At 41.8% G+C, this 21639-nt stretch overlaps 1 protein-coding gene across 5 annotated transcripts in view; it reads right to left on the bottom strand.

Annotated features, from left to right (window-relative positions):
• Nucleotides 1–21639, bottom strand: part of sipa1l2a (signal-induced proliferation-associated 1like 2, genome duplicate a) — a 303115-nt gene that overhangs the window by 14736 nt on the left and 266740 nt on the right. For all 5 annotated transcript variants that reach the window (XM_090201691.1, XM_090201693.1, XM_090201694.1 and 2 more), the window contains 2 exons: nt 10538–10757; nt 6326–6457 (listed from right to left, as the gene is read on the bottom strand). In XM_090201691.1, the coding sequence (XP_090057817.1) occupies nt 6326–6457; nt 10538–10757 (352 nt within the window). The remainder of the gene's footprint in view (nt 1–6325; nt 6458–10537; nt 10758–21639) is intronic.

Raw genomic sequence — 21639 nt, 5'->3', positions numbered from 1 at the left:
TAGAGGCTACAGAGAGAGACAGAGGGAGACAGAGAGAGGCAGCTTGGCTAGAGGCTACAGAGAGAGACAGAGAGAGACAGCTTGGCTAGAGGCTACAGAGAGAGACAGCGAGAGACAGCTTGGCTAGAGGCTACAGAGAAAGACAGAGGGAGACAGAGAGAGACAGCTTGGCTAGAGGCTACAGCGAGAGACAGAGAGAGACAGAGAGAGACAGAGAGAGACAGCTTGGCTAGAGACTACAGAGAGAGACAGAGGGAGACAGAGAGAGACAGCTTGGCTGAGCATCTTTGATTCATGCCAAATTAGTAGTTAGTAGTCAAAAACCAAGCAGACACAGAGTGTGTGTGTGTGTGTGTGTGTGTGTGTGTGTGTGTGTGTGTGTGTGTGTGTGTGTGTGTGTGTGTGTGTGTGTGTGTGTGTGTGTGTCTTAGACAGGCAGAGGTTATTCAGGAGGTTGATCTCTCCTCTGAGAAATCTCTGTCTCTATCAACAGTATTGACGGTAAATGCTTTAAATCCAGGCAAGGAGAAGAGTAAATGCTATGAATAGACAGCTAGCTAGTAGACCATAGAGAAGAGAAACTGAGGCACAGAGAAAGAGCCAGGGAGAGCCAATGCCATTCAATCACTATTGTCTGCAGGGGACTGAGAGGAAATACAATTACCTAATAATTGATTGGATTTAAATAGCACTTTCTACCAACTGAGGTAGTCAAAGAGCTTAGTGGGAAACATCTCATCCACCATCAATGTGTAGCACCCACCTGGGTGATGCACGGCGACCATTTGTGAATCACCACCTGGACTCAGTGTTATGAAGTAAAATGTTTAATTGTGTTTTTTATTTTTTATTGGATAAATGTAGAGTTAGAGCTAACAAATAGTATATCATACTCTGCATCATTTTAGGAGCAATGGGAAAGTAATTTTGCTTTCAACTTGTAAAATCACTTTTAAGAAAATGGCCTGTGAATATTTTGGTATCTAGTGAAGAGCTTTTCTTTATCTACACCCATTCAGTATCGTTCACGCCCTGTTAAGCTTTAGCCCCACCCATCTCGTTTCGCTCTCGGAGCGTTCAGAATGAACACTTGATTCTGGCTGATGATTGGTTTACCTCTGGATAACATGAAAACAGCCTAACCAGCTCTGAAGGCAAAAATGTCATTACGCTTTTTTGCCGATTTACTGACACCGACCATATTCAACGGGTGTTTAGCTTAAGACATGCACCTAGCTAGGTAAACAACGAACCTAGCTAGGTAAACAACGAACCTAGCTAGGTAAACAACAAATATATCTAGGTAAACAACAAACCTAGCTAGGTAAACAACAAATCTATCTAAGTAAACAACGAACCTAGCTAGGTAAACAACAAATCTATCTAGGTAAACAACGAACCTAGCTAGGTAAACAACGAACCTAGCTAGGTAAAAAACGAATCTATCTAGGTAAACAACAAACCTAGCTCTGTAAACAACGAACCTAGCTAGGTAAACAACAAATCTATCTAGGTAAACAACAAACCTAGCTCGGTAAACAACGAACCTAGCTAGGTAAACAACGAACCTAGCTAGCTAAACAACGAACCTAGCTAGCTAAACAACAAACCTAGCTCGGTAAACAACGAACCTAGCTAGCTAAACAACGAACCTAGCTAGCTAAACAACAAACCTAGCTAGGTAAACAATGAACCTAGCTAGGTAAACAACGAACCTAGCTAGCTAAACAACGAACCTAGCTAGCTAAACAACGAACCTAGCTAGGTAAACAACATGTAGGATCACACACGTCACATAACATTAGCTAAAGAGCCAGTCAGCTAACGTTGGCTAGTTAAACAACAATGAACATGTCATTACTACCTTGCATGAATCTGCTGGGAGCTAACCAAACAAGTTCAATGTTAGCTAGCTAACATTAGGCTCTGACTAGCAAAATAAACGGCTCTGGGATACGAATAATTACGTCATACATGTAACGTTATCTAGCTAGCTAGCTAACTGTACATTTTAGCTTAAATTAAACTACTTTCTGTCAAAATTTTAAATGTGTAATATCTGAAAATGTATCTAGCTAAAGCTAGACTATCTAACCTGTATACATCATCATGCATGATGGACGCGTCTCCCTGTCATCACGGATGCCATGCCACTGCTGCCCTTTGTTTGAAGATGTATTCCAGAGACAGGTGTTCTCTCCATCTCTTTAGCTATCATACTCTAATTCCACTGATTTCAAAACTTGATCCTCCAGAAAGTGGAGAGCAACACTTATGCAGCTCCACTACAAGTCAAATCAAATTTATTTATATAGCCCTTCGTACATCAGCTGATATCTCAAAGTGCTGTACAGAAACCCAGCCTAAAAACCCAAAGAGCAAGCAATGCAGGTGTAGAAGCACGGTGGCTAGGAATATCTCCCTAGCAAGGAGTCATCATGTCAGGTAGTTCTTCAAAGGTAAATGATTTTATTTGAAGGCTTTTATGTTTTTGTTGAAATGTTGCGTGCTGGATGCTAACGCTAATGCTAACGCTAAATGCTACGCTAGCTAGCTACTTTTACACAAATGATTGTTTTCCTATGGTTGAGAAGCATATTTTGAAAATCTGAGATGACAGTGTTGTTTACAAAAGGCTAAGCTTGAGAGATGGCATATTTATTTCATTTCATTTGCGATTTTCACGAATAGTTAACGTTGCGTTATGGTAATGAGCTTGAGTCTGTATTCACGATCCCGGATCCGGGATGGGGAGATCAGAAAGGTTAAGGCACATGAAAGTTCACATGTTCCAGAAGGCATTTCTGCCAAAAAACAAAAACAATAAAAAGATAAACTGTTAAATTGGCTCTCCAGTGATGTATTGACTTCCGACATATGACTAGTTTCCTGAAATGGGTCACATTCGTGTGCCAGATTGATCAACACACATCCGATATCAGGTGGAGAGGTGAGGAGTGATATATGCTAATTAGGAATGAGAGGGACGATTAGGTGGCCATGACGGGAATTTTGTCATGACACCAGGGTTAAAATCCCTACTCTTAGGATAAATGCCATGGGATTTGTAATGATAACAGAGAGTCAGGACACCCATTTAACGTCCCATCCAAAAAAACATCAGCAAAATGTTCCCTTCAATGCGCTGGGATCGCCTTAGAGCAGAGGAAACAGTGCCCCCTACTGGCGCTTCAACACAATTTCCAGCAGCATCTGGTCTCCATTCCAAGGACTGACCAGGACAAACCCTGCTTAGCTTCAGAGGCAAGCTAGCAGTCAGATGCAGGGTGGTGTAGGGTTAGGGGATTTCAGCTCAGTGAAATTATGGGTCTCTCTTCGTCAGAGCTTCTACAGTAGTTAGAAATTCTACAGTAGTTAGAGATTCTACAGTAGTTAGAACTTCTACTGTAGTTAGAACTTCTACTGTAGTTAGAGATTCTACAGTAGTTAGAACTTCTACAGTAGTTAGATTCTACAGAACTTAGAGATTCTACAGTAGTTAACACTTCTACTGTAGTTAGATGTACTTCTGTAGTTAACACTTCTACAGTAGTTAGATATTCTACTGTAGTTAACACTTCTACAGTAGTTAGAGCTTCCACAGTAGTTAACACTTCTACTGTAATTACATATTCTACACTAGTTAGAGATTCTACAGAACTAGAGATTCTACAGTAGTTAGAGATTCTATAGTAGTTAACACTTCTACTGTAGTTAGATATTCTACTGTGGTTAACACTTCTATTGTAGTTAGACATTCTAGAGTAGTTAGAGATTCTACAGTAGTTAGAGATTCTACAGTAGTTAGAACTTCTATGGTAGTTAGAGATCCTACGGTAGTTAGATTTTACATGATAGTTACAGCTTCTACAGTAGTTAGATATTCTATGTAGTTAGAGATTCTACAGTAGTTAAAAATTATACTGTAGTTAGAGATTCTACGGTAGTTAGAGCTTCTACAGTAGTTAGAGATTCTACAGTAGTTAGAGAGACGAACCCAAAGCAGCAGATTGGAAGAATAATGGAAAGGAGACAGGAGATCGACTAACATAAAGCAGCAGATTGGAAGTGTCGTGGGAAGGAGAGAGGAGCGAGACTAACACAAAGCAACAGATTGGAAGTGTCGTGGGAAGGAGAGAGGAACGAGACTAACACAAGGAACAGATTGGAAGTGTCGTGGGAAAGAGAGAGGAGAACGACTAACACAAAGCAACAGATTGGAAGTGTAGTGGGAAAGAGAGAGGAGAACGACTAACACAATGCAACAGATTGGAAGTGTAGTGGGAAGGAGACAGGAGAACAACAAACACAAAGCAACAGATTGGAAGTGTAGTGGGAAAGAGAGAGGAGAACGACTAACACAATGCAACAGATTGGAAGTGTAGTGGGAAGGAGAGAGGAGAACGACTAACATAAAGCAGCAGATTGGAAGTGTAGTGGGAAGGAGAGAGGAGAGAGACTAACACAAAGCAACAGATTGGAAGTGTAGTGGGAAGGAGAGAGGAGAACGACTAACACAAAGCAGCAGATTGGAAGTGTAGTGGGAAGGAGAGAGGAGCGAGACTAACACAAAGTAACAGATTGGAAGTGTAATGGAAGGAGAGAGGAGCGAGACTAACACAAAGCAGCAGATTGGAAGTGTAGTGGGAAGGAGAGAGGAGAACGACTAACACAAAGCAGCAGATTGGAAGTGTAGTGGGAAGGAGAGAGGAGAACTGCTAACACAAAGCAACAGATTGGAAGTGTAGTGGAAAGGAGAGAGGAGCGAGACTAACACAAAGCAACAGATTGGAAGTGTAGTTGGAAGGAGAGAGGAGAACGACTAACACAAAGCAACAGATTGGAAGTGTAGTGGGATGGAGAGAGGAGCGAGACTAACACAAAGCAGCAGATTGGAAGTGTAGTGGGAAGGAGAGAGGAGAACGACTAACACAAACCAACAGATTGGAAGTGTCGTGGGAAGGAGAGAGGAGCGAGACTAACACAAAGCAACAGATTGGAAGTGTCGTGGGAAGGAGAGAGGAACGAGACTAACACAAGCAACAGATTGGAAGTGTAGTGGGAAGGAGACAGGAGAACAACAAACACAAAGCAACAGATTGGAAGTGTAGTGGGAAAGAGAGAGGAGAACGACTAACACAAAGCAACAGATTGGAAGTGTAGTGGGAAGGAGAGAGGAGAATGACTAACACAAAGCAACAGATTGGAAGTGTAGTGGGAAGGAGAGAGGAGCGAGACTAACACAAAGTAACAGATTGGAAGTGTAATTGAAGGAGAGAGGAGCGAGACTAACACAAAGCAGCAGATTGGAAGTGTAGTGGGAAGGAGAGAGGAGAACGACTAACACAAAGCAGCAGATTGGAAGTGTAGTGGGAAGGAGAGAGGAGAACTGCTAACACAAAGCAACAGATTGGAAGTGTAGTTGGAAGGAGAGAGGAGAACGACTAACACAAAGCAACAGATTGGAAGTGTAGTGGGAAGGAGAGAGGAGAACAACTAACACAAACCAACAGATTGGAAGTGTCGTGGGAAGGAGAGAGGAACGAGACTAACACAAAGCAACAGATTGGAAGTGTAGTGGGAAGGAGAGAGGAGAACGACTAACACAAAGCAACAGATTAGAAGTGTATTGGGAAGGAGAGAGGAGCGAGACTAACACAAAGCAGCAGATTGGAAGTGTAGTGGGAAGGAGAGAGGAGAACGACTAACACAAACCAACAGATTAGAAGTGTAGTGGGAAGGAGAGAGGAGCGAGACTAACACAAAGAAACAGATTGGAAGTGTAGTGGGAAGGAGAGAGGAGAATGACTAACACAAAGCAGCAAATTGGAAGTGTAGTGGAAAGGAGAGAGGAGAACGACTAACACAAAGCAACAGGTTGGAAGTGTATTGGGAAGGAGAGAGGAGCGAGACTAACACAAAGCAACAGATTGGAAGTGTAGTGGGAAGGAGAGAGGAGAACGACTAACACAAACCAACAGATTAGAAGTGTAGTGGGAAGGAGAGAGGAGCGAGACTAACACAAAGAAACAGATTGGAAGTGTAGTGGGAAGGAGAGAGGAGAATGACTAACACAAAGCAGCAGATTGGAAGTGTAGTGGAAAGGAGAGAGGAGAACGACTAACACAAAGCAACAGGTTGGAAGTGTAGTGGGAAGGAGAGAGGAACGAGACTAACACAAAGCAACAGGTTGGAAGTGTAGTGGGAAGGAGAGGGGAGCGAGACTAACACAAAGCAGCTACAATATCAAACAGTGGCGGCAACACACATACTCACTATCACACAGACGCTAATGCACATACACACACACTCCCCAGTTTCTTACCTTCGAAAGTGCGTGCAGCGTCCACCAGGTGTGACCAGTCGAGTCCGGAGGCGGAGTCAGGGAGGGGCATGAGACCAGGGTCGTTGAACTTTGACCTGTCAGCCAGCGAGCCGTCAGAGAACCAGAACTCATCTCGAGAGAGAGAGGGAGAGAAGACAGGCAGGTCAATGACCAGCACAAACATGGTCTTTGACTTCAGGAAATGTTTAGATTAATCCAAATGAATTCATCTCTAGCACAGAACCAGAGAAAATGTCTAACAGGCCTTCCTGGAGAAGGCCCTTATAACCAATAACAGAAACAACTGTTCTGTCAACAAGTTCACTAAATCTTGTAAGAAAGACCAAACAAGACCCAGTGTCCTTGGCTAGGAGCCGTACACAAGACCCAGTGTCCTTGGCTAGGAGCTGTACCCAAGCCCCAGTTTCCTTGGCTAGGGGCCCTCCACAAGACCCTGTGTCCTTGGCTAGGAACCATACACAAGACCCTGTGTCCTTGGCTAGGAACAATACACAAGACCTAGTGTCCTTGACTAGGAGCCATACCCAAGACACAGTGTCCTTGGCTAGGAGCCGTACCCAAGACCCAGTGTCCTTGGCTAGGAGCCCTCCACAAGACCCAGTGTCCTTGACTAGGAGCCGTACCCAAGACCCAGTGTCCTTGTTTAGGAGCCCTCCACAAGACCCAGTGTCCTTGGCTAGGAGCCGTCCACAAGACCCTGTGTCCTTGGCTAGGAGCCGTACCCAAGACCCAGTGTCCTTGGCTAGGAGCCCTCCACAAGACCCAGTGTCCTTGGCTAGGAGCCGTACCCAAGACCCAGTGTCCTTGGCTAGGAGCCGAACACAAGACCCAGTGTCCTTGGCTAGGAGCCGTACCCAAGACCCAGTGTCCTTGGCTAGGAGCCCTCCACAAGACCCTGTGTCATTGGCTAGGAGCCATACACAAGACCCTGTGTACTTGGCTAGGAGCCATACACAAAACTCAGTGTCCTTGGCTAGGAGCCCTCCACAAGACCCTGTGTCCTTGGCTAGGAGCCATACCCAAGACCCAGTGTCCTTGGAAAGGAACCCGACCCAAGACCCAGTGTCCTTGTCTAGGAGCCGTACACAAGACCCAGTGTCCTTGGCTAGGAACCATACACAAGACCAAGTGTCCTTGGCTAGGAACCGTACACAAGACCCAGTTTCCTTGGCTAGGAGCCGTACCCAAGACCCTGTGTCCTTGGCTAGGAACCCTCCACAAGACTCAGTGTCCTTGGCTAGGTGCCGTACACAAGACCCAGTGTCCTTGGCTAGAAACCATACACAAGACCAAGTGTCCTTGGCTAGGAACCGTACACAAGACCCAGTGTCCTTGGCTAGGAGCCGTACCCAAGACCCAGTGTCCTTGGCTATGAGCCCTCCACAAGACCCAGTGTCCTTGGCTAGGAGCTGTACACAAGACCCAGTGTCCTTGGCTAGGAGCCGTACACAAGACCCAGTGTCCTTGGTTAGGGGCCCTCCACAAGACCCAGTGTCCTTGACTAGGAGCCGTACCCAAGACCCAGTGTCTTTGGCTATGAGCCCTCCACAAGACCCTGTATCCTTGGCCAGGAGCTGTACCCAAGACCCAGTGTCCTTGGCTAGGAGACGTCCACAAGACCCAGTGTCCTTGGTTAGGAGACGTCCGCAAGACCCAGTGTCCTTGGCTGGGAGACGTACCCAAGACCAAGTGAGCATTACAGCATCTCTCCTCTCAAGAAGCCGTCTGAAGGGAAATAAATGGCTTGTCTCACTGGATGTCTTCATGTCTCAATCAACAACCCCTTTCGTTAAATTCAATTTCAATTTAAGGGGATTTATGCATATGTTTACATTGCCAAAGCAAGTCAAAAAGAAAAACAATCAAAAATTAAACATTACACTCATAAAGGTTCCAAAGGAATAGAGACATTTCAAATGTCATATTATGTCCATATACAGTGTTGTAACGATGTGAAAATAGTTAAAGTACAAAAGGGAAAATAAATAACATAAATATGGGTTGTATTTATAATGATGTTTATTCTTCACTGGTTGCCCTTTTCTTGTGGCAACAGGTCACAAATCTTACTACTGTGTGACATACTGTGGTATTTCACCAAAATCGGGTTTGTTTTCTGATTCTTTGTGGATCTGTGTAATCTGAGGGAAATATGTGTCTCTAATATGGTCATACATTTGGAAGGAGGTTAGGAAGTGCAGCTCAGTTTCCACCTCATTTTGTGGGCAGTGTGCAGATAGCCTGTCTTCTCTTGAGAGCCAGGTCTGCCTACGGCGTCCTTTCTCAATAGCAAGGCTATGCTCACTGAGTCTGTAAATAGTCAAAGTTTTCCTTAAGTTTGGGTCAGTCACAGTGGTCAGGTATTCTGCCACTGTGTACACTCTGTTTAGGGCCAAATAGCATTCTAGTTTGCTCATTCTAGTTTTACTTTCCAATGTGTCAAGTAATTATCTTTTTGTTTTCTCGTGATTTGTTTGGGTCTAATTGTGTTGCAGTCCTGGGGCTCTGTGGGGTCAGTTTGTGTTTGTGAACAGAGCCCCAGGACCAGATTGCTTAGGGGACTCTAAGCAATATATATGTGTCTATGTTAATCTCTCTGTAGGGGATGGATTTGTTATGGAAGGTTTGGGAATTACTTCCTTTTAGGTGGTTGTAGAATTTAACGACTCGTTTCTGGATTTTGATAATCAGCAGGTATCGGTCTAATTTTGCTCTGCATTCATTATTTGGTGTTGTAGGTTGTACTCTCCCTCCCTATCCTTTCACTTCCACTATTCCACTGCCTTTCTCTCTCTCCCTCTCTCTCTCTCTTCCCTCCTCTCCTCTCCTCTCTCTCTCCTCTCCTCTCCTCTTCCCTCCTCTCCTCTCCTCTCTCTCTCCTCTCCTCTCCTCTCCTCTCCTCTCCTCTCCTCTCTTCTCTTCTCTTCTCCTCTCCTCTACTCTCTCTCTCTCTTCCCTTCTCTCCTCTCTCTCTTCCCTTCTCTCCTCTCTCTCTCTCTATTCCCTCCTCTCCTCTCTCTCCCTCTCTCTCTCTCTTCCCTCCTCTCTCTCCTTGGTCACTATCTCTCCCTCTCCCTCCCTATCTCTTTGTCTCTCTCTTGCTTGCTCTCTCCCTCTCTTTCAGCACTCTCCTTGACAGACAGGGAATGCAATATAAAGGCTCTTATTTCACAGAGAAGACTTTGGCAATGCCAGGAGAGGGAGAGAGGGGAGAGCGAGCAAGAGAGTGAGAGAGAGAGAGAGATAATTCCCTCCCTCCAATTTGAGTTTCAGAGTGATCAACTATTTACCAAATTGGTAGGTTTTAGTGTGGAGGAGAAAGATAGAGAGAAGAGAGAGCTCGTAACAGCTACCCTTCACAACAATCAGGCATCCATCAGGCATGACAGTTACGAGAAGGCAACAGGAAAAGAGACAGCTAAGAGCGTAAAGAGAGAATAACCAGTTAAGAAAGTTAAGAGAGGAACCAGCTAAGAAGGTTAAGAGAGAAGAACCAGCTAAGAGGGCAAAGTGAGAAGAACCAGCTAAGAGGATGAAGAGAGAAGGACCAACTAAGAAGGTTAAGAGAGAAGAACCAGCTAAGAGGATGAAGAGAGAAGAACCAGCTAAGAAGGTTAAGAGAGAAGAACCAGCTAAGAGGGCAAAGAAAGAAGAACCAGCTAAGAGGATGAAGAGAGAAGAACCAGCTAAAAAGGTTAAGAGAGAAGAACCAACTAAGAAGGTTAAGAGAGAAGAACCAGCTAAGAGGATGAAGAGAGAAGAACCAGCTAAGAAGGTTAAGAGAGAAGAACCAGCTAAGAGGGCAAAGAGAGAAGAACCAGCTAAGAGGATGAACAGCAGCACTTCAAATACATTCTCTTTATCTCAACAGAGCACTGAATACCAATATGGAAATGAAACCGAGGAAGGGAGAGGAGAGACAGACAGGGTCTGACAGGTGAACAGGACATTCTGTGTGACTGACAGTATAGCTGTCCTAATGAGGAATGAGCATGTTCATGTCAGAGACCTCCTCCTCTCAGCTGGTCAGTCTAGACTAGTGAGGACACAGCTCTCCAACTCATGCATCTCAGTGTGAGTGCCTCAAGCGTTCAGTCTCAGTGAACATTAGCTGGTTGTGACAGGTCTTAATGCACCTTAATGACAGACACATTTCCATTGTATGTCTGGATGTGTTTGTGCAATACTTACTCCTGAGGTTGGAGCCCCCCTGTCCTGGCATGCGTGGTGGCAGGGTGGCGTGATAGGGTGGAGTGGTGGAGAACAGGATGTCATTGGGCAGCACCTGGTCCAGCATCGAGCTATGGGAGGAGGCGTAGGACGAGCCCTTTCTGTTGCTGCTACACACACTCTCATCTGATAGGGTACGGTACAGGGAGCGCCGTGGTGATAGGCTGCCCGTCGCAGACATCTGGAGGGGGGAACAGAACACATCAACACACATTCACAACAAGAGCAGATGACAATCTGCTCCTTCCCAGCTAACAACGAATTCCCAGAAATGTATCGAACGTTCCCTTAAGAGTCTCATTAGATTATTAACTAAGGTTTTCATAGGAATGTTCCCCTGATGTACAAGGAATGTTTCCAAGAGACAATTACCTTAATGTCAAATAGGACTTACCCAGAATGTGGTTACCATGTTCTCAGAATGTAAGCTCCCCCCCCCCCCCCCTCACACACACACACAGTTCCCCGAGAGCTGCCATCCATTCCCCACCCCCAAGCAATACCAGTAAAACGTTTGTATAATTTAAACTTTTAGAGACAGGATTAGTGCTTTTATATTTAATAATCTCAACCCACACAGTGCATATTCATTATATAGATAGGCATGCTTTATCTTGTCTGGTTTATCATCCCAGATAAAATGAAGAAAATAAATTTGCTCATATGATTTGAAAAACAAATCATCAGGAGTAGGCAGCGCCATAAGTGAGTAAAGTGAGATATGACTAAGGAGTTAATCAGTGTAATTGTTCCATAAATAGACAGGTATTTACCTCTCCATGGTTGCAGAATCATGTCGATTTTTACTAGGATTCTATTGAAATTAATTGTGGAGAGCTTATTTATATATTTTGTGAAATGAATGTATGTTTACTTCACCGTCAGCCCATTTTATAGGTATGGTAATGGAATGGTTGTATTTTTTAAAGATCTAAAATGTAATATTGTATACTTATCAAAATTATGTTTTAGTCCAGATAAATTAGCTAGATCTTAAATGAGATATTGCAGGGATCTAACTTGTGGACTTAATATAAATATTGAGTCATCGGCATACATGGACATCTTTGTTTATAAACATTGGATTTCTAATCCTAATAATGTTGTTATTGGATCTGATTTTAATAGCTAGCATTTAGATGTCCATAACGAATAGATATGGTAACAGCGGACACCCTTGTTTAACCCCTCTTGACAATTCAAAGTAGCTACTATTTATTATTTTACCCATTTGATAAATGGAAAAAATCCAGGACTTCCAGTATTACTTTATCATAGTTATTTTCAAAGTCCATTATTTTACCTTTATTTAACTAGGCAAGTCAGTTAAGAACAAATTCTTCTTTTCAATGATGGCCTAGTGGGTTAACTGCCTGATCAGGGGCAGAATGACAGAATTGTACCTTGTCAGCTCGGGGATATGAACTTGCACCCTTTTGGTTACTAGTCCAACGCTCTAACCACTAGGCCACCCTGCCACCCCAATAAATTCCAGGGCTGCTTCTTTGATGTTTCATTTTTTTCTAGTAGTTGTCGTATATTGTCTCCAATGTATTGTCCATGTAAAAAACCTGTCTGATCAAGATGAACAATACCTGGTAAAACCTTTCTGATTCTGAGTGCTATACATTTCACTAGTAGTTTTGCATCACAACATTGGTCAATTAGATGATGATCCGATCACATTCTGTCTCCTATCAATACTTTCTGAACCTTTGATGCAAGAGAGAAAGTGTCATGCCCTGGCCGTATAGAGGTTTTTATTCTCTATTTTGGTTAGGTCAGGGTGGGCATTCTAGTTTCCTTATTTCTATGTTGATGTGGTTGATTCCAAATCAGGGGCAGCTGTCTATCGTTGTCCCTGATTGGGGATCATATATAAGTTGTCATTTTCCTTTTGGGTTTTATGGGATCTTGTTTTCTGTTTAGTGTCTGTTCCTGACAGAGCTGTTCGCTTTTGTTTTCCCTTTGTTATTTTGTTTGAGTGGTTTTTGATAATCAAAATCATGAACACTTTCCACGCTGCACTTTGGTCCACTCTTTTCAACGAAAGCCGTAACAGAAAGAGACAAGAAAGTAGTCAAGACGACTAGCTTGATTAAGGCTCCTCAATGTATATCTCACTAGGTCAGGTTTTTTTTGTCTCCAAATAATCTTTATATATTATATCATAAATAGGACTGTTGGAGTTATGTCACACATGCATGAAAGAAAGAAATCTCACTCTAATACATTTTAATAGAAAGTTAGCAAAAAATAGTTAAGATCTTGCTTCCATAAAAAATGAAAGAGTCCAACAAGGATAGGGAGGGGGAAAAAGTTGCCCATATTTTCAAGACCTGAGCTACTTCATTTATTTACGAAATGTACTTGTTTATTTAGGCAAACTAATATATTTGTTTAGTCTTGGCCTATTTAGTAGGCTATTTCACAGCATAAAGCTATGTATATCAGCGTTAAAACTTCTTATGGAGGAGTGTTCCTGTGGCGGGATTAGAGCAGCGGAAATTTAGAGCGCCACCTATAGTTTTTGATAAAACTCAAACTTTCATTAAAACACACATGCAAGGTACTGAATTAAAGCTACACTCGTTGTGAATCTAGCCACCAAGTCAGATTTGTAAAATGCTTTTCGGCGAAAGCATGAGAAGCTATTATCTGATAGCATGCACCCCCCAGAATAGCAGACCGTCACCTAAACAACAGATTTTGCGGTAGCCGGCGCTACCCAAAACGCAGAAATAAAATATAAAACATTCATTACCTTTGACGAGCTTCTTTGTTGGCACTCCTATATGTCCCATAAACATCACAATTGGGTATTTTTCCCGATTAAATCCGTCATTGTATACCCAAAATGTCATTTGCTGAAGGCCAGTCTGATCCTGGAAAATGCCCCTTTACAAGACGCAACGTCACTTTTTAAAATTACAAAAGTTGCCTATAAACTTTTACAATTTACTTCAAACTACTTTTCTAAACCAACTTTAGGTATTAATAAACGTTAATAATCTATAAAATTGATCACGGGGCGATCTGTATTCGATAGCAGCAATTCTGGAAATCATCGTCCATGTTTTCAATTTCACAACATCCTGTGGTGCGCCTCAAGACAGGAAGGGCCTATTCGTGATCTAACCAAGGATAAAGCAGACATGAAATTCTAGTACTGGCGACATCGTGTGGAAGCTGTAGGCGTTTACAGGGGATCCTCATTTATTTTCTGTCGCCTTAGACAATACATTGAATTGAATATTTTTTTTGTGTTTTTGGTAAACAGTTTTACCAGGGATTTTTACTCCTAAACACGTTCTGTTATAGCCACAGACCCGATTTAATCAGTTTTAGAGACTTCAGAGTGTTTTCTATACACACATACTTATCATATGCATATACTATATTCCTGGCATGAGTAGCAAGACTTTGAAATGTTGCGCGATTTTTAACAAAAAGCTGTGAAAATTCGCATCATCCCTAACAGGCTGAGTGGCTCACTCATTTGTGGCTTTGAATCAAAGTAAATAAGTACCAAAATGCGTTCTGATAGTTGTTAATAAATACATGTTTAGACCAGGTTCATCTGTTCAATTGTTTGCGACATTGTGGTTACAGTGGAAACGTAAACAAAGTAAATCAAATAAATCTTATTCATAATGAGTAATCACATTTCTTTGTTTACATTTTTTGTAAGATTTGATTTGATCTTTTTAGACAATACAAAACATACACATACAAAGGACAACTACATCACACCTGCCAGACCCACCTGCTCACACACCCATCTCCAGTGCCCGCATCACTTTCCGCCACATGGCCTCAAACTGCACCATTTGGGTTTAACCTTCTGAATGAATGATTATATTGAAGATAGAAGACGCCACTTTAATTAGTTCCGAGAGCAGATCCGTTACCCATCAAAGTAATATCAATGTATTTAGCCTAATTGTTTTATATACAAAATATACTAATAACTTCAAAAACAGTCCATTCATCACTGGATTTATTCAAAATGCTGTGTAGGAAGAATGTGTTATCCACCGTGTCTGATCCCAGGCTCTTTATCCACCCTGCCTGGTCCCAGGCTCACAGCTGGTTTCACCCTGAAACCACACATCCATCTGAAGGTGACTCTTTATCCTTTGGAACCACAGAATGACCAGGTGGACAGTAGGCCTCTTGAAGCCACAGAGGAAATCAACAAGATCCACAAGTATTCTTTCTCAATAGCTGGTAGCTGATTTCTTTTTGCCTGATGCAGAACTCTAGTGCAATAGGAGACTGATTGAAGCATTAGTTAATTTACAGAAGGATAGTCTAATAGGGTAGTCTAATAAGGTAGTCTAATAGGATAGTCTAATAGGATAGTCTAAAAGGATAGTCTAATAGGGTAGTCTAATAAGGTAGTCTAATAGGGTAGTCTAATAGGGTAGTCTAATAGGATAGTCTAATAGGATAGTCTAATAACGTAGTCTAATAGGATAGTTTAATAGGATAGTCTAATAGGGTAGTCTAATAAGGTTGTCTAATAGGAAAAGTTCAATAGGGTAGTCTAATAGGGTAGTTTAATAGGGTATCTAATAGGATAGTATAATAAGGTAGTATAATAGGGTAGTCTAATAGGGTATCTAATAGGATAGTCTAATAACATAGTCTAATAGGATAGTTTAATAGGATAGTCTAATAGGGTAGTCTAATAAGGTTGTCTAATAGGAAAAGTTCAATAGGGTAGTCTAATAGGGTAGTTTAATAGGGTATCTAATAGGATAGTCTAATAAGGTAGTCTAATAGGGTAGTCTAATAGGATAGTCTAAAAGGATAGTCTAATAGGGTAGTTTAATAGGGTAGTTTAAAGGGTATCTAATAGGATAGTATAATAAGGTAGTATAATAGGGTAGTCTAATAGGGTATCTAATAGGATAGTCTAATAGGGTAGCCTATTTTTTCCCATTCCTCCTTGCAAAACAGCTCGAGCTCAGTGAGGTTGGATGGAGAGCATTTGTGAACAGCAGTTTTCAGTTCTTTCCACAGATTCTCGATTGGATTCAGGTCTGGACTTTGACTTGGCCATTCTAACACCTGGATATGTTTATTATTGAACCATTCCATTGTAGATTTTGCTTTATGTTTTGGATCATTGTCTTGTTGGAAGACAAATCTCCGTCCCAGTCTCAAGTCTTTTGCAGACTCCATCAGGTTTTCTTCCAGAATGGTCCTGTATTTGGCTCCATCCATCTTCCCATCAATTTTAACCATCTTCCCTGTCCCTGCTGAAGAAAAGCAGGCCCAAACCATGATGCTGCCACCACCATGTTTGACAGTGGGGATGGTGTGTTCAGCTGTGTTGCTTTTACGCCAAACATAACGTTTTGCATTGTTGCCAAAAAGTTACATTTTGGTTTCATCTGACCAGAGCACCTTCTTCCACATGTTTGGTGTGTCTCCCAGGTGGCTGGTGGCAAACTTTAATTAAACGACACTTTTTATGGACATCTTTAAGAAATGGCTTTCTTCTTGCCACTCTTCCATAAAGGCCAGATTTGTGCAATATACGACTGATTGTTGTCCTCCCACCTCAGCTGTAGATCTCTGCAGTTCATCCAGAGTGATCATGGGCCTCTTGGCTGCATCTCTGATCAGTCTTCTCCTTGTATGAGCTGAAAGTTTAGAGGGACGGCCAGGTCTTGGTAGATTTGCAGTGGTCTGATACTCCTTCCATTTCAATATTATCGCTTGCACAGTGCTCCTTGGGATGTTTAAAGCTTGGGAAATCTTTTTGTATCCAAATCCGGCTTTAAACTTCTTCACAACAGTATCTCGGACCTGCCTGGTGTGTTCCTTGTTCTTCATGATGCTCTCTGCGCTTTTAACGGACCTCTGAGACTATCACAGTGCAGGTGCATTTATACGGAGACTTGATTACACACAGGTGGATTGTATTTATCATCATTAGTCATTTAGGTCAACATTGGATCATTCAGAGATCCTCACTGAACTTCTGGAGAGAGTTTGCTGCACTGAAAGTAAAGGGGCTGAATAATTTTGCACGCCCAATTTTTCAGTTTTTGATTTGTTAAAAATTTTTGAAATATCCAATAAATGTCGTTCCACTTCATGATTGTGTCCCACTTGTTGTTGATTCTTCACAAAAAAATACAGTTTTATATCTTTATGTTTGAAGCCTGAAATGTGGCAAAAGGTCGCAAAGTTCAAGGGGGCCGAATACTTTCGCAATGCACTGTAATAGGATAGTCTAATAGGACAGTCTAATAAGGTAGTCTAATAGGCTAGTTTAATAGGGTAGTCTAATAGGGTAGTTTAATAGGATAGTCTAATAAGGTAGTCTAATAGGGTAGTCTAATAAGGTAGTCTAATAGGATAGTCTAATAGGGTAGTCTAATAGGGTATCTATAAGGATTGTCTAATAAGGTAGTCGAATAGGGTAGTCTAATAGAGTATATAATTGGGTCGTCTAATAGGGTAGTCTAATAGGACAGCCTAATAGGGTAGTCTAATATGGTAGTTTAATAGGACAGTCTAATAAGGTAGTCTAATAGGATAGTTTAATAGGGTAGTCTAATAGGGTAGTTTAATAGGATAGTCTAATAAGGTAGTCTAATAAGGTTGTCTAATAGAAAAACTTTAATAGGGTAGTCTAATAGGGTATCTAATAGGATAGTCTAATAGGACAGTCTAATAGGGTAGTCGAATAGGGTATCTAATAGGATAGTCTAATAGGGTAGTCTAATTAGGTAGTCTTATAGGGTAGTCTAATAGGGTATCTATAAGGATTGTCTAATAAGGTAGTCGAATAGGGTAGTCTTATAGAGTATATAATTGGGTCGTCTAATAGGGTAGTCTAATAGGATAGCCTAATAGGGTACTCTAATATGGTAGTTTAATAGGATTGTCTAATAGGCTAGTCTAATAGGATAATCTGATACGGTAGTCGAATAGGTTAGTCTAATAGGGTAGTCTAATAGGATAGTCTAATAGGGTAGTCTAATATGGTAGTTTAATAGGATAGTCTAATAGGCTAGTCTAATAGGATAATCTGATACGGTAGTCGAATAGGTTAGTCTAATAGGGTAGTCTAATATGGTAGTTTAATAGGATAGTCTAATAGGCTAGTCTAATAGGGTAATCTAATAGGATAATCTGATACGGTAGTCAAATAGGTTAGTCTAATAGGATTGTCTAATAAGGTAGTCGAATAGGGTAGTCTTATAGAGTATATAATTGGGTTGTCTAATAGGGTAGTCTAATAGGATTGTCTAATAAGGTAGTCTAATAGGGTAGTCTAATAGGATTGTCTAATAAGGTAGTCTAATAGGGTAGTCTCATAGGGTATTCTAATAGGATAGTCTAATAAGGTAGTCTAATAGGACAGTCTAATAGGATAGTCTAATAGGGTATCTAAGAGCTCAGTTGGGTGTGAAAAATACCCCCATTTCTGCCACAGTTTAGACTACTAATAGATGCTGTGGTCAGTCAGAGTTGAGTCCTATTGTAAAGTTTAGCCTAATGGCTATAACTCAGCCCTATGCTGTTCCAGCTTCTGTTGCCTATTTGAGTGCTTACTAAATATCTTCAGCAAACTCAAAATGTTGGATAAAGACATTTCACTAATCCGGCTGTTTTTCAATTTTGCTATGGGTATTACAATTGAATTTGAATTAACTGAATGATGAGTATGAAGAAGACAGTGATCTTCCTCCGTCTCGCACACCAAAATAAATATATGCTTTTTTTCTACTTCGTCAGAAGAAGCTGGATCATATACCACACAGTTTTGGTTCATCAACGTCTTTATGCTTTCGTTGATAAAATAATGATACAGAACACAAAATACAGATGTTTATTTCAACTACATCATTGAAGGCAGACCAGCAGAAAGATAAACATTCTCTGAGGACAAAGATACGGGCGGCAGCTGATGCATTGGTCCAGAGCCACGCGGCATTGACGGAAGGCTGAGAATGACACGTTGAAGAGGGCGAGGAACGAGATGGAGTCACAATCCATGCCAGGCACACCTGTGAGCTGTGAAACTCCACCTCCGACAGGCAGAGGCAATACGTGGCGGGTTCATCAGGTTGTCGGTTCACCCTGATATCTCCATTCCTCTTCTGACACCAGAACTTGACCAACTGCTCACCAGGCAAAGCAAGGGCCGTCCGGATCATTATGCTGTTCTGCTATTCCATGGATGTGTAACCGAAGAGAGATACCATGAGTGGAAACAGAATACCAACTGGGATGGATCCCGAGGCGAATGTGGCTTAGCAGTGAACCTCCGGGTGTTCATCATTAATACCGTGTCTCAGAAGATTCTGTCCATGACTGATACAACCAGCAAAAGCATTAAAGACAGAGTTCATGATCTCTCCCTTATGTAAGGAATTAGGCACTTTACTATGTTTACTATGTAGGTTACAGTAAACATCTCATTGTCCTGTTTTTTGTCAGACTCCACAGTAGCCTAATAAACAATTGCATTATAAATCAGTTATATTTTCATCAAATTCAATAATATATTTGTACCACTGTAAATGCTGTGTTTTTCTTTTTAGAATATAGAGGCATTTTGAAAACGTGTTTTCAAACACTTGTTTTTCCCAAGTGTAGCAGGTTGTGAACTCTGCAAAAGTTTCCACTCCGATAATGAGGTAAATGACTGTAATTAATACGTTCATTCAATACATTGTAATACAAAAGAGGAAACCCACCCATAGTGGGCTATTAGCAGGACAATAGACTCCAAGAAAGAGATCAAGAAGGGGGGTAGGAGGAGCCTTGTAATTTAAAGACACAGTAGTCTAATAAACATATACATTTTCAAATAGTAACACAAATATTCTAATTCAATAACATATTTCTATCACTGCCAGAAGAGGACTGGCCACCACACATAGCCTGGTTCCTCTCTAGGTTTCTTCCTAGGTTTTGGCCTTTTCCTAGCCATCGTGCTTCTACACCTGCATTGCTTGCTGTTTGGGGTTTTAGGCTGGGTTTCTGTACAGCACTTTGAGATATCAGCTGATGTAAGAAGGGCTTTATAAATAAATGTGATTTTATTTTATTTGAAGGCATGTTTCAGGGTTTGGTGTAAGGTATTTGGCATGATGTGGTGTCAGGTAGTTTAGCAGAGTTTGGTGTGAGGATTTTATCATGGTTTGTGTCAAGGAGTTTTGCAGTGTTCGGTGTCAGGGTGTTTAGCAGGATGTGGCATCATGTAGGTTTGCAGGGTTTGTTGTCAGGGAGTTTTGCAGGGTGTGGTGACAGGAAGTTTTGCAGGATTTGGTGTCATGGAGCTTTGCAGTATGGTGTCAGGTATTTTTTAAATGTTGGTGTCAGGAGATTTTGCAGGGTTTGGTGTGAGGCAGTTTAGCAGGGTTTGGTGTGGGGTAGTTTTGCAGGGTTTGGTGTGAGGCAGTTTTGCAGGGTTTGGTATGAGGCAGTTTTGCAGGGTTTGGTGTGAGGCAGTTTAGCAGGGTTTGGTGTGAGGCAGTTTTGCAGGGTTTGGTGTGAGGCAGTTTTGCAGGGTTTGGTGTGAGGCAGTTTAGCAGGGTTTGGTGTGAGGCAGTTTTGCAGGGTTTGGTGTGAGGCAGTTTTGCAGGGTTTGGTGTGAGGCAGTTTTGCTGGGTTTGGTGTGAGGCAGTTTTGCAGGGTTTGGTGTGAGGCAGTTTTGCAGGGTTTGGTGTGAGGCAGTTTAGCAGGGTTTGGTGTGAGGCAGTTTTAGCAGAGTTTGGTGTCAAGGTGTTTTACTGGGTTTGGTGTCAGAGGGTTTTTCAGGGTGTTGTGTCAGTTAGTTTTTTTAAAACGCATGACTAGTGCTCACAGGCACTACACAAACACCAGATCCCACAAACTAAAGGTGGAAAACAGGCTGCGTAAGTATGATCCCCAATCAGAGACAACGATAGACAGCTGCCTCTGATTGGGAACCATACCCGGCCAACAAAGAAATAGAAAAACTAGAATGCCCACCCAAATCACACTCTGACCTAACCAAATAGAGAAATAAAAAGGCTCTCTAAGGTCAGGGCCCTGGCCATAGAGAGGCTTTTATTCTCTATTTTGGTTAGGCCAGCGTGTGACTAGGGTGGGCATTCTAGTTTCTTTATTTCTATGTTTTGGCCGGGTATGGTTCCCAATCAGAGGCAGCTGTCTATCGTTGTCTCTGATTGGGGATCATACTTAGGCAGCCTTTTTTCCTTTGTATTTTGTGGGTCTTTGTTAGTGGCACTATAGACCTAGTAAGCTTTGTTTCTTTGTTGTGTGGAAATGTTAGGATTATTTTGCTCTTCACTCAGTCACTTATTTCGATATAATGAAAGGTGTCCCTCAAGGGTCAATATTGGAACCTGTTCTCTTTACTAATGATAATATTGGTCTGTGAAAACCTGTAACATTCACCTGTATGCAGACAACACTGTGATGCTATTACTCCTACAGCTGACCAGGCTGATTTAGAGCTGTGATTTTGTTGCCTTGCAGAAAGCCCTGTGGTTTAAAATTAGCACTTAATGCAGGAAAAAAACGAAATATGTTGTTTTTCTAATTTTCTTGCAAATGTTTCAAATGGATTACCCATGTATTCATTGGATGGTTCTCTCATCTCTTGGGTTTTAAATATCTGGGCTTTTGGACAAAAATCTAATGTTTAAAAACATACAGACATAGATTTTCCTGCCAGCTCTGAACTATGGTGCCTCCATTTATCAGAGTGCAGCAGCCAAACTGAAAAAACATTTGGATTCAGCCTTTCGCTTTATCACAGGTGACAGGTTTAATACTCATCATATTGTATCAGAACGTCGAATGAACCTCACCAAAGTCCCATAGATCACTTCATTCCTCCCTTTTCGTTTACAACGATAAGCTGCACAAGCTTCCAACATATGTCAATTGACTTTAAATAAAGTAAAAAAAATATGAGGCACCAAACACGTTAGCAGGGATGGTTGAGGTCCCTCTAGTCTCAACTGGCTAAATCCTCCTTCAGTTTAAATGCCATTTTTTGAATAATCTGCAGAACTCCCAGCACCTAAACTGCAAGGGCA

Source organism: Oncorhynchus mykiss, chromosome 16 (assembly GCF_057628025.1).
Source record: "Oncorhynchus mykiss isolate SJ-2025 chromosome 16, ASM5762802v1, whole genome shotgun sequence".
Classification (NCBI taxonomy): domain Eukaryota; kingdom Metazoa; phylum Chordata; class Actinopteri; order Salmoniformes; family Salmonidae; genus Oncorhynchus; species Oncorhynchus mykiss.
Note: the sequence above shows the minus strand (reverse complement) of the source record. Positions and strands in the feature narration are given on the sequence as shown.